Raw genomic sequence first — 26,117 nt, 5'->3', positions numbered from 1 at the left:
TGAGATACAGCATAACAGAATGTATGGAAAAGATGAGAAATAAGTCCCTGCTCTTTTATGTATTTATGAGGAAAGTTGAAATTATGGGATAGATATAGATATTGCTGGCCCATATAGTCATAATTAAAAGTATTGTGAATTAATTTTTGGAGGAAAATTCCTTTCCTATTATAAATAATGGGGGAATTTGAGGATGCTAACCCACAATAATAAATACTGCATAACTAATTATGATCAGAAGAAACTATTTCTTAAGCTGCACATCAAAGGCCATATCATTTCTCTGATTCTTGTTTTGATAGAAAGTGGCCTTTAAAACATTTTGGAGAGCATATTTAATAAATTAGAATCGAATAAAGAGTTGGAAAAGACCTTGGAAGTCTTCTAGTCCAACCCCCCAACCCCCCCCCCCCGGTTTTGGCAGGAACCCTATACCATTTCAGACAATTAAACGAATCCTGTGAAAAAAACATACATATTAAAATTTTATTTTATTTCTAGTTATTCTGGGTAAAAATAACATTGATTACAATTGAAAGAAACAAAATGTTTAATTAAAGAGCTTCTTTACATTTTATTTATTTTGTTGCGAAAACAGCGATAAAGAAAAAGTTCGAAGCCAGGCATTTCTGGTTCTCGTCTGTAACCCCCAAAGCCAACCTTCCACCCCCTTGTACAAAGAACCTGCAGGTTCAGCCTGCCAAGGAAACTAACTACATCTCCAGTATATGACCAAGAGTTCTCTCTTGCTTTGACACAAGGGGATTTTGTGAATGAAAGATATTTGGCATGTATGGATCCCCTCCATCAATTCCCTCTGCAGCAGAGGCAAGAATTCTTGCCCCACAAGTATAAATTACAAGTGCTTGATAATTAGACATACAATTTTCCAAGAGGCCCAAATACCATTTTCCTAATGAACTTTGATAAATTATTTCAAACCTTTCATTGACACATTTTGTGTGTGTACCTGTGCATTCGACAGCTATTTCCTTCCCAAGGTTTGTCATTTTTCAGCCAGAACATTGTGGTTTGCTTTAGCTGATGCCAGTGTAGATACTGTATTTGTCTTCCAAGTTTTTTTTTTCATAGTTAGGAGCACAAGAAGACACAGAATGGACTAGCTGTGACATCTGCTTTTTTGTTTTTTTAGATGTTTGGGAAACGGTAGTTGAGTTTTCTTGTTCCACAGTAGTACTTCTTGTTATCCAAAGCAGGTAAAATGTTGCTGCTGGTTAATTGGGGCAGATACTGTAGCTGAAAGATAAAGTATAAAATATAATTCACTGGAGGACATGTATATGCCCTTCATTTTAGCCTATTTCAATGCAAGATTCTCAGAAAAAGTGCATTTTTAAAAAAATCAGGGCAACCTGGTCTACCCAAATATGGGACACAGCATACTGCTTCCACTTTCGCCTTTCAGCCCCAATCCAGGAGCCTTCACAGGCAGTTGCTTTTGTGACAAACTATTTTTGTGTTAAATTTTATATTTACCGACAAAGAAAAGTTCTCAGAAAAGTTCAACACTGGAATCCTGAGGCTCCCTACTCCTCAAGTATTGTATTCAAGAAAACGGTAAAAGCATATGGCTTCTGAAAAGTTTTGTTAATGCTAATTATTCTAAACACAGATTTTCATTTTGGTTTTGATTTTTTAATGTCAAGTTGTCTTGAACATTGGAGTAAATAGGTGAGATAACAGTCACAAACAAGTAGGGGAGCTCATTTCCTGTAGTTTGCATTGCCTAGTGTGTCTTACCCCAGGCACATGCCTTCGAGGTGGCCGGTTTGGTTTCCGTGTAATGGATCTTTCTCGTTCCCTCCCAAGTTCTACCTCCCGAATGCTGTCAAAATAAGGATGCTGAAGGAGCTGTTCGCAGGTCAACCTTTCAGTGGGATCCATATGCAGACAGCCCTGAGACAATACAAGCAGGAGACTGAAATGCATACCGACTAACGTAATTATGGGTTCAAAAGAGTATTCAGGAAAACGAAATGCATTTCTCTCTGCAGAGAGTAAAAAACTTACTACATTTCAGATACAAGCATCAACAGAACCCATGTTATATAAAGAATGTTACCAATAACAACCAACAAGCAGGCAATTTATTTCCAAAGAGGAACACGTTCCAACAAACATTATTTTCACATTTTTACCCATGTTAGAAAAAAAATATTTTCAGGGCAATATAAGATTTCCATTCTCAAAGTCGCACACACTAAATTTGAAAATGGAAAAGACTCATTTCTTTGTGTCATGCTCCTCCTACCAATAGCTGACCAGCTTTTTTCTAGGTGTTTCAGAAATGGGTGCTTGTTTAGATTCGTCTTGCTTCTCCAAGTCTAATTGTACTTGTTGCTGAAGTACAACTGCCAAAACCCCATTCAGCACAAACGAGTGACCTGCATTTCAGCAACAATTTGAGATCACACTCAGTTTCTTTTTTTTTTTTTTCAGACCAAATGCATCACAGCTAAATATACCATTTGAAACCTTGCTTTTGATCCTTGCATTTTTCCCACCATCTTCCTTATTAACCATCTAACAGGGATTTTGGGAGGTAATTTGCAGTAAATTTGAAGATCACTCTGTAAGGGATGATACCTCATGAGGTGAGCCTGTATTTATGAGCCCTAATAAATGACTACAAACATCAAGATGTTTTCCTCACCTTCATTAGTGCCAGAGCAGCATAGGAAATAGTGGGAAATTTCATTTCTAGTGGCTCCTAGTTTAAAAAAAAAAAGGAAAATAAATACTAGCAGAATATTCTTCAGAGTTATTAAGGATTTCCCCAACCCCATTGTACTCCTATAACAACAAAGGGGGGGAAAAGCTTTTTTTTTTTAAGGGATGGGTTCCCAGGAGAGATGAGAGAATTAAAGAAATAAATAGGCTCTTCTGCTTTGCAGCTTTTTATCACAAGTCCTGCAGTCTGCGGCTTTCTTTTCTGTTTCCAATAGCAATCCTTCCTCCCCCCCCCCACTCCTAGAAACCAATTTGGGTGTTGATCTCCAGACTGCACCTAGTTACATGTCTCTCTAGAGTCCTATCCAAGAGTGAACCATTCTTTTTAGGCAACAATTGGTAACCAAGCAATGTCCTGGGTCCCTAAATAGCTAATCTGTAAAAGCAGTATTTTCTGGTTCTTCAAAAACACTGCTCCTTGCACTAAAAAGATGAGAAAACCCTTGCAAGCTAGCTCTGTTTTCTCAGGCTATTGCCTCCAGGCTGTCAGCTACAGTTTTTTTCCTCCCCTCTCTCTGCTGGGCATCTGCTGATCGTCCCCGTTTTTGCCACCCTGATAAGTCAGGTCCAGTGGTGATACCGTGCTGTGCTTGTGTAAGACCACTGAGGAGGGCAGCTCTCACCATGCTTTCTGGGTCGGGTATCCTCACCCCACTGAAGAACTGGTTTGTGCTGAAAACTTGCTGGTGCCTGGGAATGAGATCACCTTTGAACAAGAATCAAATAGTGCAGTCAGTTTAAACATTTGCATGACCAGGGCCTCATCCTGTGTAACGCTTGCAATAGAAGCAGATGGAAGAGAAGAATGGCTTGACTCAGAAACATGGGTGCCTAGGTAACCAGCCAAACATTCGTCCCTAGGACTGGCAAAAAAAAAAAAAAAAAGGTCTTTTCTTCAAATTTGCTGACCCTCCCGCCTCTCCCACTTTAAAATGGGCTGGATTTTGGCTTTGTTTTTCTTGCCTTTAAGGCCTCAGGTTGCTAAAGGCTACTTAAATGCAAACAATCCTTGGTGGGGGAGAGCAGGTGGGGGGAAATAAGTAGGACTTAGGAATAGTATTAGGTACTATTCAGTGGTGAAATCCAATTTTTTTTACTACTGGTTCTGTGGGCATGGCTTGGTGGGTGTGGTGTGGCTTGGTGGGCATGGCAGGGCAAGGATATTGCAAAATCTCAATTCCCACTCCACTCCAGGGAAAGGATACTGCAAAATCCCCATTCCCACCCTACTCTAGGGCCAGCCAAAGGTGATATTTACCAGTTCTCTGAACTACTCAAAATTTCCGCTACTGGTTCTTTAGAACCTGCCAGAACCTGCTGGATTTTACCCCTGGTACTATTACTTATTAAGTAGGAATAAGGAATAAGAATGCCTTATATAGTCTCTCTTCTTCCCCCTCTCCCAAGTATCATGATGAAGAAAGTTGATGAACATATACAAAAATCAACTTCAATTAACAAAATAGTCCCATGACTCAATGCAACACACATCATGCTTCTCCAGGGTGTTTACACAGGAGATGGTCAAACTTCACATGGACACCCCAGAGGTTGGGGGGGGGGAGATGAGGAGGAAGTAAGAAACAACAGACAACTTAGAGGTATGGCTGTTTCTCAATGACCTTCGCTTACCTAACGTCCTCCTGATCAAGTAAAGTTGATCCACATCAGACTTTCCAGGCCAGAGTGGGATGCCAGAAAGAAGTTCAGCAAAGACACAGCCGATAGCCCAGACATCTACAGGAGGGCCATATTGAGTATCGCCTACGAGGAGCTCAGGAGAACGATACCACCTGGTAGCCACATAATCTGTATAGTAGTCACAGGGCCCAGCTGAAAGGATTTGAAGAAAGCATTGCAGAAACTGAAGCACCATTTAGAGCAGAGATCTTCAAACTTGGCAGCTTTAAGACTTGTGGACCTCAACTCCCAGAATTCTCCAGCCGGCTGAAGAATTCTCCTGCTGGCTGGAGAATTCTGGGAGTCGAAGTCCACAAGTCTTAAAGCTGCCAAGTATGGGGACCCATGATTTAGAGTAAACGGGACTAAAGACACACTCTCTCTCTAGTCTAAATCTTCCTTTCAAGGGCAAAGGAAATAAAAGGATATTTATAAATAATAAATGAATTACAAACACTATATGGTAAGGTTCACTCTTGGCTGCTCACGGAAGAAGCAAATCTGCTCTTGTTTACCAACTCTGGTACTCATTTTTAGAAAGAGTAGCACTTCTTGTTTTGAGCATCTTATTTTGTCTTTGCATGAATATTGGAGTAATTCAGTTGGATTGCTTTTTTGTTCACATGGACTTAGTTGCAGAAATATAATTTATATAAATGACTTCCATAGAACTAGGAACAAACATTGTGCTGTCTCTGACATAGCGATCAAAGCTGCATTTGATTTTGTATATTTGTATGTTTTGGTGTTTCTATAGATTTCAATAACTCGTTTTCCAGTCCTCTTACATTTTTATTCTTTCTGAAATGAGTATCAAAGTAGTTATAAAGGATAAATAAAAGGGTAATTACTTTCTATTAATTAACTGCTTAACAAATTTTAAAAAGCAACTTTGTGGTTTTTATCCTTTTATCCATTAAGAGGAACATTATTAACAGGATTAAACAGAAAAAAATCATACATTCATGTATTGTTGCAGGATCTCTGCCTAGTGAAAGAGGACAGAACTTCATATAATAAACTTACTTAATATGCGAGCAAATCCAAAATCACAGAGCTTAATGACAAAATGCTTCGTTATGAGAATGTTCTCCGGTTTTACATCTCTGTGTATGCACTAGACATAGAAAGAGAGACATAATGATATGTTCGAGGAGAAAACACAATGCTTCCTTTTATTAATCTCAGGCACAGACATCTGGCAATCTAGTTTTTTAGAATAGAATTGAATTCTTTATTGGCCAAGTGTGACTGGACACACAAGGAATTTGTCTTTGGTGCATATGCTCTCAGTGTACATAAGAAGACAAGATACATTCATCAAGAATCATAAGGTTAATGCTTAATGCTAGTCACAGGGAACAAATAAGCAGTCGAATCATACTAGGAAACAATCAATATAAATCATAAGAATACAAGCAATAAGTTACAGTCATGCTGTCATATGTGGGAGAAGATGGGTGATAGAAATGATGAGAAAATTAATAGTAGTACAGATTTAGTAAATAGTTTGACAGTGTTGAGGGAATTATTTGTTTAGCAGAGTGATGGCGTTCGGGGAAAAACTGTCCTTGTGTCTAGTTGTTCTGGTGTGGCAGTGCTCTATAGCTTCGTTTTGAGAGTAGGAGTTGAAACAATTTATGTCCAGGATGCTAGAGGTCTGTAAATATTTTCACAGCTCACTTTTTGACTCATGCAGTATACAAGTCCTCAATGGATTTTTTTTTTTTTTGAGATCTAACACTTGAGACAATATGGTCCTCTCACTTTTTTATGAAGTATGATTGCTAAGAAATAAACATCTGCAATCCTGTTTAATTTGTGGAGAAAATAAAGATAAGAAATACATGCCAATCACAGTTGTCTTCCTTTGAAGTTTTGGTATATAACAAATGTTAAGAAACGTATTTATACATGAATTGCTATGCATGTTCTCCATAATTCTGGACTCTATGGAAAAGTCTTTTTCCAACCTGTAACTATAAAATTCTTAATCAGCATGGCTGGAAGTTGGGAATTCTGGAACAACAGTCCAGAATTACTAACTTGGGGAAGATACTTTAGGGTAAGAGGAAGCAATATGGTAGCTATTACTTCCCCAAAAGATTCAATCTAATCAAAATTACTATAATACATGTTCAAAAATTAAAATAACCAAAATAGTAGGAATGACCAAAACTTATGATCTTTTGCATTAAAATAAATTTTAAAAAATGCCAACCTGAAAAAGTTGCCAACCTCTCTTTTAAGGAATAGGAAATTTACCATGGAGGCAGGACACTTCTACCTCTTTTGGCAAAATGTCAAAAATGGAAACAAATCAGCCATCCCACCCCCCCATGAAAACATTTTTCTAAAAATGATTTACAAAAAACAGCTTTATATCTAGCTGAGCCATTCGAGATAATTATAGCAATTATATGTAAGAGGTGAAGATTTAGATCTTGTTCTGCAACATGGAGGTACAAGGAAATATAGCATACAACATGGAAATACAAACATTTCTCTGATTTAGTAAGCTCAAAGTCTGTAGCTCTGCAAAAACAAACTGGTACAGTGAGTGCAGAACAGAAAGTGGCAATGTTGGGATGGAATGACTTACATTGTGTTTGTGACAAAAATTCACTGCTTGGAGAGTCTGCCAAGTTATGCTTTTCACAAGATGTTCTGGGACCCTGGAGGGGAAAAAAATGGAAAAGGCTGCAAAAATAGGGTGTGTAGAATTCAACATCTTTCCTAGACCTAGATGATTCCTACATAAACACAACACATGCTGCAGTATTTTCATTTTAAAACTGAGTACTAATTACTTAGAATATTCAATGTGGGTTTTTTAAAATGAATTTATGATTAAAATAAGAGCAAGCAAGAAGCAAACTGGAGCGCAAATATGAAATGAAGGAAAAAAATTCCCAGATGCAGCTATTTAAATACTTTTATTCTGTTTGAAGCATTTAAAATAGTTAACAAATATTTAACACTAAAGTGACTGAAATTGACTCACCAGATATAGTTCACTGTTGAAAGGCATGGACCAATGATAAGACAAAGGACCATTTTCCCCTATTGTTCCCTAAAGGATGGTATTTCAGATTTACTACCAATGGTGGGTTGCCCCCGGTTCGGACTGGTTTGCAAGAACCGGCAATTGCCTTATACACTGTAAGCCGCCCTGAGTCTTCGGAGAAGGGCGGGATATAAATGTAAAAATAAATAAATAAATAAATAAAAGCGGCGGGAGGCTCCGCCCACCAACCCAGATGTCGTCAGGAAGCTTCTGCGCAGAAGTGCGCACGGTCCCGTTGCGAACCGGTAGTAAAAGTAAGTAGAACCCACCTCTGTATACTAACTTTCATTCCAAAAGTAACATGTAGCTTATTCCTCTAAGAATTTTTCCAGTGAATTTTCAAAACCGTAACTATTAATTACATAATGATTTATGTATGCAATCAATTTTAAAGACATGCCCTATTATATACCAATAAATCAGTACTTCCTTTTTAATATTCTGACTCTCCCTGCATTTATATTATCTAATTATTTATTTATATCCTGCCTTCAAGGTGGTAAATATACTCAACAAACTTTCCTCCTCCTATTTTCCCCACAAAAAAACCCTGTGAGGTGAGGTGAGTTGAGAGAGTGTGACCAGCCCAAGGTCACCCTGTTGGCTATCATGCTTGGGGTAGGACTGGAACTCATAGTCTCCTAGCCTGGAGCCTTAATCACTAGATTAAACTGGTTCTCATTTAGATTCAGTGGTTGACATCTCGTTTTCATACTATCGGACCAGAAAACATATTAGGTTCCCATTTCCTATGTCATATCTGATTTATACTTTTGTTATGTTGTCTTACCTACTTTCTGAACACAACACTCTAAATACTATATAGCCATGATGGCGAACCTCTGGACATATGCGCGCATGCCCATAGAGCCCTCTCTGTGGGCATGCGTGCCGTCACCAGCTGCTTTTCTGGTTTCTGGCATGCATGCGCACTGGTCAGCTGATCTTCGTGCATGCTGGAGCCCTGGGAACCTGAAGACCAGGTGGCCAGTGGGCACATACACACTGGCCAAGTGGTTTTTGAGTTTCCGGGGTCCAAGCGTGCGTGTACATGTGTACGCACATGCACGCACGTTCCAGTTTGGGCACTAGGTGCCAAAAAGGTTCACCATCATTGCTATATAAGCTTTCCTTGAGAGAGGAATTACCTTAATCCTCTAATTGTTTGATTGCCTTTTCTATTCTAGTGTAGAATCTACTAAAATCTGTCAGAAGGAGACCATCTTTTTCTTTGAATCTTCAGGGCTGCCATATTTAGTGCTGTAGAAAAGTAGGAGGGGGGATTACATGGAGTTGTAGAGTTATCTAGCCATAACAACATTCTTTTCTTTGGGAGTCAAGGACAGTCAGTTTGCACCTGGAGTGGTGTGACTAGGAGGCATTTCCAGTTGGGATGGTGGATTGATTGGACCATGTGGTGGACATGTGGGTGCAGGGGAAGAGACTTTGACTTTCCTTTGGGTGGAGCAAACCCAGAAGCTTTCAGATTCGGGTTTTCCCAGATGTGCCAATATGACATCTCTAATAAAGTGGAACTTTGAGGAACTTCTAGCCTTGGAGTCTTCTTTCATTGGGGGTGTTACTTGGAACCCTGACAAAATCTTATAGACCTACAGCAAATTGTAAACGTTTGTTTGTTTGTTTGTTTGTTTGTTTGTTTGTTTGAATGATTGATTGATTTTTATAGCTGCCCATCTCTGCAGATGACTCTGGGTGGCTCACAATTATCTATAAGAACAGCATTAATATGCCATTCCAGCATGAAGTAAAACTAAAACTATATAGTTACTTATTGGTATTTAAGAAATAGACTATTTACAAGAGCTAATGCACAGGGTTAATGCATTGTAACAACAAGCCTAGTGGTGCCTGGAGACTATTCTCAGATTGAGTTGCTGTAACTGTTATGAGCCTCTGGATCTCAGAATTTTTCACCTTTGGACAGGGTGGTGCTTCCCATTTGAGACCAGTGTGCAGCTTAGGGTTTCTCACAGGTTCACAACTACAGCTTGAAAACCAGTGTATTGGTTCCCAATTGGCTTCTGGGTCCACACTTGTCAGTTATAAAATCCTTTATAGGTCTCCAGTGGCTTTCACCCAAATAATAAATTGGGCATAATGAGAGTGCTCTGGATCCCCACCATTAAACAGTGCCATCTAGTGGCAACCTTGAAGCTTGCTTGGCACTGAGTGCCAAAACTGGAGCGTGCGTGCATGTGCACACATGCATGCACGCCAGGGTGCCGGAACCCGGAAGAGAGCAGCTAGCTGGTGTGCATGTGCGCGGCGGCCAACTGCTCTTCCAGGTTCCAGCGGGCTCATGCATGCCAGACAGTTGCTCTCTTTCTTCTGTGTTCCGGCACACGCATGTGTGCCAAACAGCTTGTCTTCGTGCGAAGACAAGTTGGCTGGCATGCATGCATGCAACAGAACCCCGAAGAGTAGCTAGCGACAGCATGCATGCCCACACGTGCCATTGGTTCACCATCACGGAGTTAGGCTGTTTGTGAGTCCCTGGCAGGTTTTATGCAGTATTTTAGGTCCTGAGTGATTTTTATAAAATTAAAAAAATATATTTTTTAATCTCACTTGGGTTTTTCTATTCTCTTTTAATTATTTAAGCTAATCAAAATAATTTTTGAATATAGTGGCCTTCTAAATCAAATTAATACATTTGTTGCCATTTCAAAGCCGAACAAGCTCAGCAGAGCAAGAGACGGAAATATAGTAGAGCAGCTTTCAAACATAGCTGATGACATATGAAGCGATCTCGAGCTGCTTTCAAACTGGCACAGAGATCTCACGTAGAAGTGCCTTAATGTTATCTCTTCTATGATTCTTAAATAGAAGACCAGGCTCTTCAAGAGCTGTTACAAAGTTGCCAGCAACATTTTCCAGATCAATCAATTTTCATGGCAGGAAAAATGACAATCTTTCCAAGGTCGGATCATACATTTAAAGCAGGGGTGAAATGCTCCCGGTTCGGACCGGATTGCCTGATCCGGTAACGATGGCAGCAGGTGGTTCGGAGAACTGGTAGCAAAAGTCTATGCCCCCCCACGTGCCCAGCTGAGTCGTACGATCATCAGAGGGTTTTTTAAAAAAGAACTTTTAAAAGCATTTTTTCTTTGGCTGAAAAAATGCTTTTAAAAGTAAAAAAAAGCCTCTGATGATCACGTGGCTCAGCTGGGATTGTTAGAGCCTTTTAAAAGCATTTTTTCTACAACCTCTTCAGCCGAAGAGGTTGTAAAAAATGCTTTTAAAAGTAAAAAAAAAAGTTGGCCATGCCCACCCAGTCACATTACCCACCACCACCAAGCCGGTAGTAACAAATTTTACATTTCACCACTGATTTAAAGCAAGACTTTAGTATCTGTGTCTATTGTACTAGGTTTCACACAAATATTAAAATTCAGGCTTTTTAAAATAAATTGACAAGGAATGGCTTTCTCAAAAATTGCACGATTTGCGATAGGCTTTGAGGTGGAAGAAGTCTTTTCAGCAATGATCAGTTTAAAGGTCTAAAGAGGAATTATATCCCTTCTTTAGCATACATGATCCCATCTCAGCCATATTATCTCCTTTGCAAGAGTCCACAGCAAGCTCTCAAACCATTCTTTTGCAAGCATGCCTTAATCCATGGTAACCACACAGAGGCCTTTTTTTAACCTTCAAGATTGATGGTTGCAGATCTGTTACATCTAGCAAGAAAAGTCTGCAGAGAGGTATGGACATTATAACTGCTCTGTTTCTATGACTTTCACGAGTCGACACTTACCCACGTGGATTCTTGTCAAGCTCGTGAAGGACGGTATGGTCACAATATTCAAAGACCAAGTGAAGCTTTCGTTTCCTCCGGAAGACCTCCAGAAGATTGACTAAATTGGGATGCTTCAGTTGCTAAAAATGCATAACAGAACATTTGTGAAGCAAGTTCAGTTGAAGAAAATAAAGATGTTGTATCAACATTCTAAAATGTGATCTAATTCTAACATAGAGTCACCATATTAAGCAAAAAGATTGGAGAGTCATTGCTCAGAATTTCATTTCTAGTTCATCTTTGCCTTATTACCGTGCCCCAAATGATCTCAAAAATACATACTGGTATGTTCTCCTCAGTTAAAGTTTGTGACTACGTGTGTGTGTGTGTGTGTGTGTGTGTGTATGTGTGTGTGTGTGTGTGTTTATTTATTACTAAACTCTTCCCATAACCTTTTAGCATAACCATTGGGCTCTGCTTTGCAATCCAAAGAAAGATAAAACATATTACAGGCCCAGTACTCTTCAACATCTTCATCAATGACTTGGACGAGGGGATAGGTGCGGAACTCATCAAATTTGCAGATGACACCAAGCTGGCAGGAATAGCCAACACTCCAGAAGATAGGCTCAAGATACAGAAAGATCTTGACAGACTTGAACATTGGGCATTATCTAACAAAATGAAATTCAACAGTGAAAAAAAGTAAGGTTCTACATTTAGGCAAAAAAACCCAAAATGCACAGGTACCGTATATGTGGTACCTTGCTCAGCAGTAGTAACTGTGAGAGGGATCTTGGAGTCCTAGTGGACAACCATTTAGATATGAGCCAGCAGTGTGCAGCAGCTGCCAAAAAAGGCAACACAGTTCTGGGCTACATAAACAGGGATAGAATCAAGATCACGTGAAGTGTTAATACCACTTTATAATGCCTTGGTAAGGCCACACTTGGAATATTGCATTCAGTTTTGGTCTCCACGATGTAAAAAGGATGTTGAGACTCTAGAAAGAGTGCAGAAAAGAGCAACAAAGATGATTAGGGGACTGGAGGCTAAAACATATGAAGAACGGTTGCAGGAACTGGGTATGTCTAGTTTAATGAAAAGAAGGACTAGGGGAGACATGATAGCAGTGTTCCAATATCTCAGGGGTTGCCACAAAGAAGAGGGAGTCAAACTATTCTTCAAAGCACCTGAGGGTAGAACAAGAAGCAATGGGTGGAAACTAATCAAGGAGAGAAACAACCTAGAACTAAGGAGAAATTTCCTGACAGTTAGAACAATTAATCAGTGGAACAACTTGCCTGCAGAAGTTGTAAATGCTCCAACACTGGAATTTTTTAAGAAAATGTTGGATAGCCATTTGTCTGAAATGGTGTAGGGTTTCCTGCCTGGGCAGGGGGTTGGACTAGAAGACCTCCAAGGTCCCTTCCAACTCTGATATTATTATTATTATATACCATAATTGCCATTAATACACAGCTGCAATTATCTTGCCTTTTGTCTCTAACAATACTATTCTCATTCTCCCTTTCCTATCTTCCCTAAATTTCACAAAGCATGAAACTTCTTCTTAAACTATCATAAAAAACAGATGTCCTGATGGTTGACCATAAATAAAATCCTACATATTGATTGAATACTTGCATTTTAATTTTATTGACATGCAACATGCAATATAATCTGAATGACAAGATAGGGGTTTGTTTAAGTGAGCCTGGAAGAGCTAAAATAGCCTGTGCTCATGACTCATTTTTAAGTGAATCTTGAAGGATCTGCCTCTTTCCCCACACCCTGGATTAGGGAGCATGTTAGGATTCTTTGGGATCAAAGTTTAGGATTACAATTTTCCTGTTCATTTCTTCTTAGGCATTTACATTTTTTTTTTGCTGATTACGATTATTTTCAATTGCTTTTAGTATTGTATACCAGTAGTGGATTTCAAATCCTGGTGCTACCGGTTCGCTATTGGGAGTGCGCAGGTGCGCTCGCTCGCTTTTAATGACGTCTGGGCGGCCTCCACCACCTCTGCTACCAGTTCACCCAAACCGAGGTAAACCGGTAGCAACCCACCACTGTTGTATACCACATTATGAAGTTGGCCAGCTTTAGAGATTTGGCAAATATGTTTAACAAATGACTTGATGGAAGCAGTATGAGGTCATGGGCTGCTCACGTCTGCTTCGGATGTCATACTAACTCAGCACAGAGTGATTTAACAACGACACACCAAAACAGCAATAAAAAGGTGATTTCAGATTTTTAAAATACCAAGAGATCACCCTGGGGTCTCCTGGCTTCAGTGTTCTTAAGAGTTTATAAAAAGTTGTGCTGGATTGGATGAAAGGCCTAAAAGGTGGCACTATGTTTCTCACAGAAGGAAAATCACAAGCAAGACATGTCTCCCAGCAACTAGGATCCAGATGCACCCTGCTTCTGATACAAAAGTTGATATACAACCACCAGTAGTCTTTTTTTCCATCAACAGCCTTATGTTCATATATTTCAAATCCAACACTTGTACCCTAAAGGAAGACAAGGTAAATGGCGCAGCTCATTTAATCTCTTAAATCTGAATGACTATGGGGTTGTTGAAGCCTTTGTTCTTTTTTTGTTTACACAACACAGAAAAATGATGGATTAAGAATCCTGTCTCCCCACACCGGCTGGATTAGATCTCAACCCACACTGTTCTCCAATTAGCAAACAAACAGTCTGTTACTATTGACTGAGAAAGTGTTTTTCAGAACTAGCGGCAGAGCAGGCCTGCACTTGTTCAATCAACACAATTCAGCACAGATCCATTTGCAAAGAACGGTGCAAATTGTTGAGATACTCTGCTTCCCCAGCTCTCTTTCTTGGTTCCTTCAACAGCCATTTATTACCTGTTTTCCTGACATAAGCTGCTGCCCCCACTATTGAATTTCTTCCTAAGCTTTAGAAATCTTTCCACAATAGCTTATCAGACTTCTGGATCTCTTCAGATAGCTATGGTAGATTTGAATGCTACTATGGATTTAAAGCATGCCCAAGGAGAAGTAAGCAACTTGATATTTTCATTGGCTTTGTGGTACAACATCCAATTGTGGCAGCAACATAGTCAAAGTTTTGGAATTGAGGAATCGTAACATAAAATGTCCACAGGATCCATGGTTACCTCCAGGGGTGGGCTACTGGGGGTTTGCAGGGGTTCAAGAGAACCTCTAGCTAAGATTCTGTGCAGTTCGGAGAACTCCCAAATCCCACTCCTGGCTGGCCCTGCCCACTCCACCCGACCCCTCCCAGGAGTCCCCACACAGCCTATTTTGGATACAGTAAGTGTAGGGCGCACGCAGAGACTTGGGGAGGATGAAAAACGGGTCTACTGGAAGTTCGGGAAGGCCGGAAACAGGCCTGTTTCCAGCCTCCAGAGGGCCTCCGGAGCCTGGGGAGCCCATTTTCACCCTCCCGGAGGCTCAAGGAAAGCCTCCAGAGCCTGGGGAGGGCAAAAACACGTCACCATACCATGGTACAGGAGGCCGACTAGGCAACGCCCACTATGGCCATACCCACGCCCACCCAGCAACCGGGCAGAGAACCCCTTGCTAAAACCACCTCTGGCTACCTTCTCTGGGCCCTAAAGGCTTAAGGCAATATCATCTGAATGGAGAGTTAGAACTGTTATCCCTCAGAATTGACCAGAAGACATTTTCTTCACACAAGGCTCATTTTATTTCAAGTGCATTGCTAATAAAATGGATGGATGATATTTTTAAAAAGATGAAATATACCTATGTGGGGGGAGGGAGGTGGACTATCAACAGGCCAAGTATTGATATTCAGACCACCCAACCCCATTTTACATAAGCAGGGAGAGCTCCTTCATGTATAGTGAGCCGGATCTGTTTGTCCTTTGCTTTTCCCAGTATGAAGGGCAAGAAGTGAATGAAATCTCAAGAAACTTCACTTCAAGTCATTAGAAACACCTTTTCCCAGTCAGGAAAGGTGAAAACTAAGGAAAACAGGGAGGAAAAAGTCCAAGGACATCAAGGCATTTCCAAACCACCTGTTTAAAGCAGGCTTGCAATCATCTGACTTTCTGCTGACCTCAAAACACAGAGAACGCATAGAGATTGCCATTATTTACTTACGTATTTATTAGATTTACATTTTGCCTCTCCTGTTCAATATCATTGAGTATGTAACTCATCTTTCTCCAATTTTATCTTCACAGCAACTATATCCTTATCCAAAATCATTCAGTGCAATTTTCTGCCTTGGGGGGAATAAACTGGGTTTCCAAATTTACTTGTTATTTAAATATATATGACTGACAATTCAACACCCAATACTGGGTGGCTAATAAATAGTAGAATAACCAATAATAATAATAATTTAAAAAGTTGAAAGCAATTGAAATGCCCCAATGCCCCTGAATTCAACACAAATATTAACAGAACACCCGAATGAGCTCATTCTACATCCTGGTTTAAGATTTGGATTGCAACCATCTTTTCAGCACTTAGTGAAATGCTGATAAACTCAAATCCATTTGAGTCTTCGCAATATTAATCCAACAATACTTTCTCCAACTGACCCAACATCCAGCTGCTACCTCCTTTTACTTTTCCATGTTGTTGGATGCATTTTGCAGGTGATAAACTTCTGATTGATAAATACCATTTTCTATTCCTCTTGTTTCACCTATAAGACAAATGGCCAGGTATAGACCAAAAGCCAAGACATCATGGTTCTTTTAAGGGACTTATCTTGGAAAAGAGCTAGTCAATGCCACTCCAACTTTAAACTTCTAAAACAATTTGATGTGGTTTATGAACTGCAATCAGATACTTTGGCCACCTAATGTGGAATACTGTATTCAGTTTTGGTCACTGCACTTCAAAAGGATATAGTGGATCTAGGAGAGGACAACCAAGATAATCAAAGGGCTGGAACAGCTTTTCTACAATGAAACATTGCAACATTTGGGGTGTTTTAGTCTAGAAAAGAAGCAAATGAGGGGAAGTAATTGAGGTGTACAAAATTATATCAGTATTTTGTGGTTGGTCTTTCCTATAACAACAGTAAGGGTGCCTGAAATACATTCTCAAAATTCTAAATATATGCATTGGCATAAAATACTGTATGATTAGTTCTAGAGCAGGAGTGTCAAAAACACATTGTCGCGGTGGCATCACATGATGTATCGGGACTTTTCCCCCCTTAGCTAAACTGGGCATGGGCGTGGCCAGCATGTGACACATCTGTCCCGCAGGGAGTTTGACAGCCCTGTTCTACAACAACCTTTGTCAAGCTAGAGCACTATAGTTGTGGCAGACTACAACTCCCACCATCCTCAAGCAACGTAATCATTATATTCTTAATATACATATATCAAATGATTCAGCCTGGCAAAGCTGATGTACAATAATTTACATTGTATAAAGTAATGCATGGATAATACTTTTCAGCTAGAAAAGATAATTCAGACCCATTAATTCCTAAAAACTCTTATTATTTTGTGCAAATCCTAATTAGAAAAAAGCTACTTCATAAGTTCCTATGAGAACAGAGGAGAGATTGTCCACTATCTGTTGGAAAAAACAAAAATATGCATCAAAATATCAGCAGGAAAACTACTGCAGAAATTGAGTCCCTGTTATTTTTACAGTGCCTTGTTCCTTGTATATCCTTTCTGTGCTAAAGATAATAATATAAGCTACAATACCAATGATTATAATAGTTAATACTAATGGTGGACAAGTTAAAGGTTTTCTTTTGTATGTTTTTTTACTGTAAATTTGTAATCATTTATATTTAGTGCTTTAAGTTGTGTTAGTTGCCCAGAGTTGTTGTAAAATGGGCGGCCATATAAATTGAATAAACCAACATGTAAATATAAATTATGTTAATATTAGGAACAGCAGGAGGATTGAACTGTGGCCATTGGTGCTAAGGTTTGCTCACAAATGACATATAACCAGCAGAACAAACCCCAGAATACTAAATCCTCAATCAATTGTCCATAATGATTTACATTAACTAAAAAGTGCAGTTTGTTTTTTCTCTTACAGAATTTAGGTTATCTTGACATGTTCTTTTGCTTCATTTGGAATGGAATATATTTAGGCCCAGTATCAGAAGGACCCCGTGTAAGAAGCTTTTCTAAAAAAAATCCCTGGACCTTATACCATCAGAAAATCTTTCAAGAGAGACAAACGGACAATTGTTTAATACATACATTGAAAGCCAAAAACTCTCTTCCTAAGTTAACTCTTAGGCTGTGAACCTCTGAGAGACATATATGATAAAAATTCATTGTAAACTGATTGGAACCTGAAAGAGAGTATATGAGGTAAAGAATTTACATGAATTGATCTAGGTACCACAAGAAGCTTGAAAGAAAGGAATAAAACAGCTTTCTACTATCCTAATCACAATTAATCATGTCTACATTAAGAGATTTATCAATCTTCTTATAGGATTAAAAGTACTCAAACAGAATGGAAAACAACAATGAAAATCACTATTGTTAAAATATGTTCATTCTAACTCTATAGTTCACATGTGATATTTAAATTGAAGAAATAAATAATCTTATTTATATCCACTCTTTCCACTGTTTCTCATGGCTTTTTATCAGAGCTATCTATCATCAAATGCATAGTCCATGTATAGTCAATGATCCATGAAATACATTTTAAAGATAAGTTTCCAAAAGCTGGATGACTCTTAGGCAGGCATCCAACAGTATGTTTGCCATATAAAAGGCATAGCGATGTTCAGATAAAAAGGGCTATTGCATTAGTTACAAGAAAGAAAAACAATAAGCTTATAGAAAAGCATATACAGCTTTAATCAAACAAGGTTCCGATAAGCAGATTCCAGTTCATTACCTTTAACATCCGAATCTCTCGAAGTGCAATTTTTTTAATAACAGGGTCATCCTCAGATTCCAGGAACTTTTTGATAGCAACAATTTGCCCTGTGTCTTTGTTTCGGCATTTGAAAACAACCCCATAGGAGCCTTCCCCAATCTTACTGATTTTTTCATATTTCTCCATTGCTAACAGAAAAGAATCTCTTAAGATGTTATCCGCTTTCAGCGAAACCTGGTAAGTAAGATGCTCTCTTGAGGATCTGAATAACTCAAAAGTTGCAAAAGACCACAATCATCTTAAACCTGTAAGACAAATGTAAAAATATGGTTGCAGCCACACTTAGCATCTATAGAATCCATGGAACATAACCACACCATATTGATTCTTTAATAGACCAAGCAATCCGAGCCTATATTTACGTTGTTTTAAAGAATGCACTAGTCTTTAGTACCCCCCATCCCTGATAATTCAGCAGGTGGTAAGGAGAGATTGGTTTTTTTTATTTTATTTTAAATAAGACCTCTTTTTAAGTGGCTTCATCACTGTGGCTTGAAATGCCTTGCTATTTACCCTACAGCACTGGGCAAGCTCCCAAAACTTCTTGCTAGAAAAAGTTAAATGGAACTTAATGAAGTTTTTCTCCATCAGTTCCACTGAAATGAACTGGAATGATTGAAATTACAGTGTGGTTTGTTGTGGAAAAGTTTCTATTTAACATGGCAGTGCCCACATTTCATTGGACTTCTAAAACCAGCAAACGTATTATGAATTAATGTGATGTATAAACTGACCCTTCACCTTTATTTTTTCACTCAGCTAATTAGTCATTGCCTTGATAGGACCTGTTCAATCTTGGATGTCCTTGAAAAAAATGAAGCAGAATCAGGTCTGCAGAAAAGCCTTGGGAAGCAAGCTGCACTGGGAAACTGAAGAAACCACCCAGGAGACATCAGTGGCAAACTATTTCTGTAGATGTTGCAGAGGACCTGGAGATACTAATGTAGACCCCATGCAGGGGTGAAATCCAGCAGGTTTTGACAGGTTCTGGAGAACCAGTAGCGGAAATTTTGAGTAGTTTGGAGAACCAGCAAATGCCACCTCTAGCTGGCCCCAGAATGGGGTGGGAATGGAGATTTTGTAATATCCTTCCCCTGCCACACCCATCAAGCCACGCCCACAGAACCAGTAGTAAAAAAAATTGGATTTCACCACTGACCCCATGGGTCAAGCATGAGTTGAGGAAGCCTTTATTTTTCTGTTTATCTCTACATACTTGCAATCTCACAGAGCATCTGATAAATTTAGGACCATGATACCTTTGGGATCTGGATACCTCCTTTCGTAGGTATCCATCAGCTACAAAAGATCTGCAAAAGATGTCTCCTTGAGGTTGCTCAATTCATAACACAATGACCTGAATGAAGGCATTTCCAGTACAAAAACCTCCATTGCAGAATCTATTCATGTTTAGTTAACAGTTGAAACTGAACTTCTTTTAAAGATGCACATTTTCAGACTTTCAGTTAAACTGGAACCACAGTACTTTTCTGTTCCATATTTAATAGTCATCAAAAGTTATTTACATTTATTAAGATGATGATAATTAATTAATTAAAAAGTGAAACAACTTGCCTGCAGAAGTTGTGAATGCTCCAATACTGGAAATGTTTAAGAAAATGTTGGATAACCATTTGTCTGAAATGGTGTAGGGTTTCCTGCCTGGGCAGGGGGTTGGACTAGAAGACCTCCAAGGTCCCTTCCAACTCTGTTGTTATTATTAATATAATTTAATTTTAATTGTTTGCAGTGACTTATAATCCATTTTGAGATTCTTTTTAATAATGAAAATGGTGGGATAGAAATTTAAGGATAAATGTCGGGATAAAGCTTCCTGGATCCGCCACAAAACATATCAAATAATTCTCGACTTTCAACCTTTCATTTAATGACTATTTGAAGTTACAATGGTGCTGAAAAAACTGACTTACAACCAGTCCTTGCACTTACAATTTACACTTACAGAAAAAGTGACCTACAACCAGTCCTTGCACTTACAGCATGTTTGGGCGCTTGGCAACTGGCATGTATTTATATTGGCTGCAGTGTCCCAGGGTCCCATGTTCACCATTGGTGACTTTCCTAGTTGGCTTCTAAGAAGCAAAATCAATAGGGAAGCCAGATTTACTTAACAACTGTGTATTTACTTAACTGTGGCGATTCATTTAATGACCACAGCAACAAGGTTATAAAATTGACCCTGTCTCACTTAATAGCTGCCCCGCTTAGCCGCAGAAATTTCAGTTGTGGTCATAAGTCAAGGACTAGTTGTGGTCATAAGTCAAGGAGTAACCATAGCCTTGGGAAAGTCATGAATATCTTTCTTAACACCATACATCTCTGTTTGTAATTCCTGCAGTCTTTGGCTCCATTTTTTTTTTCTTATTTATTCCTTCACACTGTCCTCAAGACCTGGAACTCCTGGAACTTCTGCTCAGCCCTTTTCTTTCCCCTTAATCACATTTCACCTCAAAAGCCAGTGCTTTTGCTTAATCTTTTGGATTTCTGTCACAGCAACCGCATAAAGCTATCTGACTGCATTTATGCATACTCTCCCCATCCTACTTTCTCTTTCCTCCTGTTCTTTCCCTCCACTCCTCTATTCAGATCTGATCATCTCTACATTCAGTTGAATTTAGACTTTAAGCTCCTTAGAACAAAACAAAAATATTTTCAAGTCTATGTTATTGTATAATGCTTCTGGGTCTCTAATATGATGGCTGAGGGCTCTCAGGTGCCCCTGGATGCCTGCCAGGCTCCCTGCCCGAACAAACAATTTTTATTAAAAAGTCTTTTAACTCAAACAGAGATGTGAGCATGCTGCAAAGCAAAGCACAAGTCTAGTGTTTTCTTCCTTTACCCATATATCTACCCAGAGGGGCCCCACACAGACATTGTAAGAAAATGAAAATGGTTGGGGGCTGCAGGCTAATATTTCGAGTAGTGCTTGCCTACTTCTCTCCCCTATCCTCAGGACAAAGATATGTTGAAGTGGGATCATTCTGAAGGATAAGAGAGGGTGAGCAGGACCAAGCTCCTCAGCTCCCTTCATGGCAAATTGACGTTTTGTGATGATTTGGACACCACTGTTGTATTGCAAGCACGCAAACCTCCTAACAAGAAATTGTATGAAGGCCCTATACTGAAAGGGCCCCCTTGTCTAAAAAAAAATGCACAGTCTGCACAGTGGTAGCATTACTCCGTGAATTTAGAAACACGGAGGAAAAAGGAGGGTGAGGATTGTAAGGTGCTCTCCTCACCAAAGTGATGGATACTAGCGCCTCTAGTGCAATCCGAAACCCGATTGCTGGAAGGCTCCAGTGGCCTCTGAGTCTTCAGACCACTTTCCCCATGCAAAAGGCCCATCCGTAAATTAAATTTTAATTCAGCACCTTTAGGCAAAGGCAGGTTGCCAGGGAGGTGCAGCCAGCTGGGCAAGCCCATCAGCAGCAACACACACACCTGCCTCTCTGCCTAAGGAAGGAAGGAAGGAAGGAAGGGACAGGAGGGAAGGCAAGGGACAAGGCCCAGCTTTGGCTTCCCCCTTTGTTGTCTTGCAAAAGAAAACTTGCTTGCAAAAGAAAACTCCCTGAAGGATAATGAAGGATAATGATGCCAGCAAGTGAGTGAGAAGGGCACAGTGGAGATGGTGGTCCCAGAGAGAGTCCTAAAGGGGACTTGGGGTTGTCCCCTCCACCCTCACCAGCCAGATAGCCTCTTGCTAGTGTTTCCCTCAGGCCTGCAAGCAGCCCGTTTGGGATAAAATATGAGGCTCCAGGTCGCACTGACAGGCATTGGGGGGGTGGGGGGGAGCTGCCCAAGCGAATGTTGCCGTCTCTGAGGCAATTCAGACATTTTTCTTTTCCCAGCAGGAAAGAAGCCCACTTGAGAGACCAAGTATGTCCCCCTCCTTCCCCTCCCCCCACTTAAAGTGCTCTCTGCATACCCTCAGAAACACCCTCCCTTCCATTAGCCCTGCAAAACCCTGCAGGGACTTCTCTAATTCTCCACAGAAAAGCGCGCGTTCCTCGCAACTCGCAGCCGAGAAGGAACTTCTCCGCCCGCGCAATCCTTGCTCGACCAAGGCGCACTTTGCCTGTGCTCAAGAGACCGTTGCCCTGCGCCGGGAGCGAGAGGATTCCCACCAGCAGTTCTTCTCACCCTCGGTGCGAGACTTCGCTTTCATGCCGCCCGGCGATGGCTGGTTCCCGGCAGCTGCCGCCCGCTTTTCTCGCCTGCTGCGCGGGCGGGCAAATGTGGCCGCAGACGCGACTCCTTCACGCACCACTCTGGGCCGTCGGCCGCAGACACTGAAGTGCCTGCCAGTCAGGGCGGCCCCTGGGCGAGAGGTGGGGGGGGTGGGGAAGGCGGTGTGGGGTGGCGACGATCTCTCGCCACTTCCCGCCTCCTGGAGGTGGACCGTAGGCAGGGAGAGGCTGAAGGCCGGCGTTTTCGGCGACTGAAGGTGGCAGCCCAGCCATCCGAACAGCAAGCTGGACGGTCTGCCGTGGCTCCGTCTGTCAGGAGAGAAGACAACGCAGAAGGGCGGGCATTGCTTAGTGGAGGCATTTAGAACAGGGATTTGCTCCATTTTGAAGCCTGCAACGTCCGATACATTTTGCTGCGGAGTGACGCATACCCCCCTTTTCTACTAAAACGCGCTGAACTTTTTTTCTTGGTTATCCAGAGAAGGCTAAAATACTGTGTGTGTGTGTGTGTGGTTGTTTTTTTTTACAAGCATTTCTTTGCGTTCCTTCCATTGCAAACTACTTGGTCTCAAACTTCAAAGATACTCCACTGCCCAAACCCGATCACAGGTGTAAAAGCAAGGGGAGAAGCCTGCGCTCACAAGCCTCCCCGTGGTTACTGTATTTTCTGTGTCCACTTTCGCACACATCCATCAACTAACCACAGGGATGAAATCACACAATATAGTTGACTAAATTAGGATCAAGTAGTTTGTGATTTCAAGTGTCTTGAAAACCTAATGGAAAGCAAAGTGAGATTAGGATTTTGGATTGATAGCTTCAAAACTATTAATAAAGAGCTTTGCTATGGAAGACATGAGACAGTAGTGAATAGAATAGAATAGAATAGAATAGAATAGAATAGAATAGAATAGAATAGAATTGAATTCTTATTGGCCAAGTGTGATTGGACACACAAGGAATTTGTCTTTGGTACATATGCTCTCAATGTACATAAATTGACTTTTACCACCCACTTATCAAGAAACAAGCCAATCATGGCTTAATGTAGCTTCCAGTGTGAATCCAGCCCATGTACTTTTTCAGCCAGTGAACCCAGAAAATTAGGTTGAGTAAATCATGAAACTACTAAGTCTTGCTTGCATTGTGTTAAATAATAGCATGCATAAATGTCTGAATCCCTGCTAACCACAAGTCTGGAATTTCCAGCAAATTTCCTAACTGAATAGGACTTTGAACATCGGTTGGGTTTAGTCATTTTAATCCTGCTTAAAATAGGAATAGGTAATTTGTAGTTCATCTTACTGAATCATCAGGCTATTATAGTCAGCCATAATGGAATGTGTTTTATTTGGGCACACTTATGTTTCTTAACACTTACAGGCTTTTTAAAAATTTTATACAGGCTTTATTATTTTATAAATAATTCAAGACAGCAATTATACCTAATACTCCTTTCTCTTATTTCCCCTCACAACCATCACCCTGTAAGGTGGATTGACCTGAGAAAGTGACTGACTTCTGTGAACCCAGCAAATGTCAGCAATCCAAATTCTTCATGGAGAGGATGCTTGACTATTTCACTGGGTACTACTCTCTCCTTTTAAAGCCCTCATCTTGCAGCCTAGAATCTTCTTGTTTCAAGTATATCCCCAAAGCCAAGTTTTAATATTGCAATTTTCGAGGTTGCCCAATTCCACAATGATACTGGGCAGCTGAGACAAATCAGAGGCTAATTTATGAAAAAGTTAATGTATCCATGAAAAGCCGTGACGAAATCACATAACATTCTTGTGCAAATGGTGTCACCTATGTTATTTGTGTGGTGATGTCATGTCCCCTCTAGCCCCTTTATATCCATGAAAGCAATTCATTTTTGCATGCAAGTATCTGGAGCAATGCAGATACTTCTGGGAAATTAGCTGTTGATTAGATCAACATGGGAACCATAACCATTGATCCGTCTAGTCTTGCAGTCTTGGTAAAAACAACAGCCCCCATTTCAATCCTGTTGAGAACTTTTCAAATATGAATTGAAAGTAGAGCCCCCCACTTTTAATTTCCCTCCTTTTACAACCCACCTTCTCTCCATAGATCACTTGTTACCCCTCAAAGTGGCAGCTTATAAACCTGCCCAATTCTTGCTGCAAACCCTGTTTACATTTGAGGGGTTCTTGGTGCTTTCTGAGCTTGGTTGTTTTCTTGGAGGCTCATTATCCAAACTAGGTAACACCATCAGTGCTAGTAAGGAGTGGGGTTTGCTCTCAGTTTATATTCTAATCTTACAGGATGGTCTTAGAAGTTCTTTGGGCTGTTTACTGCTTGTTTGGCAGTTCCTTGATTAGGGTATCCTTTGCTTGATTATTGGTCGGATGTTAATCTATGCTCATCTGGGTGCCAATTGCTGGTGAAGAGGTGTTTGGTCTTTTTGTTCCCTTTTTAGTTTGTAGATTGTCTCTTTTCCATCCTATGTATTGTTTTATGGCCGTGAAAATATTTGCAGATCCCTCGCATCCTGGACATAAACTGTTTCAACTCCTACCCTCAAAACGACGCTATAGAGCACTGCACACCAGAACAACTAGACACAAGAACAGTTTTTTCCCGAAGGCCATCACTCTGCTAAACAAATAATTCCCTCAACACTGTCAGACTATTTACTGAATCTGCACTACTATTAATCGTTTCATAGTTCCCATCACCAATCTCTTTCCACTTATGACTGTATGACTATAACTTGTTGCTGGCAATCCTTATGATTTATATTGATATATTGACCATCAATTGTGTTGTAAATGTTGTACCTTGATGAACGTATCTTTTCTTTTATGTACACTGAGAGCATATGCACCAAGACAAATTCCTTGTGTGCCCAATCACACTTGGCCAATAAAATTCTATTCTATTCTATTTTGTCTATGTGCCTATTGATGGCTAATATGTTAGAGTGCCGGGCTTCTAGAAATTTCCTAGTGTTTTTGGACTTGGCTTGGTCTAAGATGGTCACAATTTCCCAATTGAAACTATGGTTAAGCCTGCCCATATGTTGTGAAATTATGTCTTCCAACTACTAGTTAGTGCTCAAGGATGCGCTCTGCCAGTCTTGTCTGTATGTCCTATGTAATGGCTGTTGCAATCATTAATGAATACCATCATCCATGATGCATTCATTCACCCATCATACTTACTTTCCAGAGTGTACGATTAGCTACAAAGTAGCATAGAAATGTCTCTTGCCAAATTCAATCTGATAGTTATCAACCAATCCATCTGAATCCCATTCTCCCTCCTAATGATTCAGGAAGCATGTATGATTTTATGCTTACATCAGGGGTGAAATGCTCCCAGTTCAGACTGGCACACCCGATCCAGTAGCGATGGTGGTTTGGAGAACTGGTAGCCAAAATCCCTGGCCCCGCCCCCTGCCGAGACGCATCATCATCAGAGGGTTTTTTCTTTTAAAAGCAGTTTTTCTTCAGCTGAAAACATGCCTTTAAAAGTAAAAAAAAAGCCTTTGAGGATCCAGGGCTCAGCTGAGATCATAACCATTTAAAAGTGTTTTTTTAAATAACCTCTTTGGCCGAAGAGGTTGTAAAAATTTTTTTTTAAAAGGCTCCTCTGGTGATCCCAGCTGAGTTCCTCATCACTAGAACCTTAAAAAACATGTTTTCTACAAGCTCTTCAGCCAAAGAGCTTGTAGAAAACCTCCTTTTAAGAGATTCTGGGCTGCGATG

The 26,117-nt window shown here is 40.2% G+C and overlaps 1 protein-coding gene across 3 annotated transcripts; it reads right to left on the bottom strand.

Moving 5' to 3' along the window:
- Nucleotides 1-472: 472 nt before the first annotated feature.
- On the bottom strand, nt 473-22,555 carry CDKL1 (cyclin dependent kinase like 1). Of its 3 annotated transcripts, XM_058163115.1 has the most exons (11): nt 22,337-22,555; nt 18,910-18,979; nt 18,134-18,420; nt 11,277-11,398; nt 7,034-7,106; nt 5,458-5,548; nt 4,384-4,584; nt 3,375-3,457; nt 2,675-2,731; nt 1,762-1,917; nt 473-1,257 (listed from the first exon to the last, which is right to left on the bottom strand). In XM_058163115.1, exons 3-11 carry the CDS (start codon nt 18,299-18,301, stop codon nt 1,150-1,152), a joined length of 1,059 nt encoding a protein of 352 aa, XP_058019098.1. In that variant the 5' UTR covers nt 18,302-18,420; nt 18,910-18,979; nt 22,337-22,555; the 3' UTR covers nt 473-1,149. The 3 variants fall into 3 exon arrangements, with proteins under 3 accessions (XP_058019098.1, XP_058019099.1, XP_058019097.1); XM_058163116.1 differs by lacking the exon at nt 18,910-18,979 and having other exon boundaries at nt 22,321-22,555; XM_058163114.1 differs by lacking the exon at nt 18,910-18,979 and having other exon boundaries at nt 22,337-22,552.
- Nucleotides 22,556-26,117: the final 3,562 nt, after the last annotated feature.

Source organism: Ahaetulla prasina, chromosome 1, assembly GCF_028640845.1.
Source record: "Ahaetulla prasina isolate Xishuangbanna chromosome 1, ASM2864084v1, whole genome shotgun sequence".
Taxonomy (NCBI): Eukaryota; Metazoa; Chordata; class Lepidosauria; order Squamata; family Colubridae; genus Ahaetulla; species Ahaetulla prasina.
The sequence above is the reverse complement of the archived record's forward strand: the minus strand, read 5'-3'. Positions and strand labels throughout refer to the sequence as shown.

What these genes read in the sequence shown, in the direction of transcription:
- CDKL1 (XM_058163116.1), bottom strand. Translation starts at nt 18,301, where the DNA reads ATGGAGAAATATGAAAAAATCAGTAAGATTGGGGAAGGCTCCTATGGG. An exon ending in CTTGACAAGAATCCACGTGG is followed by an intron (nt 7,107 to 11,276) that starts GTAAGTGTCGAC and finishes TTTCCCCTCCAG; the next exon opens with GGTCCCAGAACATCTTGTGA. An exon ending in TGGATTTGCTCGCATATTAA is followed by an intron (nt 4,585 to 5,457) that starts GTAAGTTTATTA and finishes AAATCCTTTCAG; the next exon opens with CTGGGCCCTGTGACTACTAT.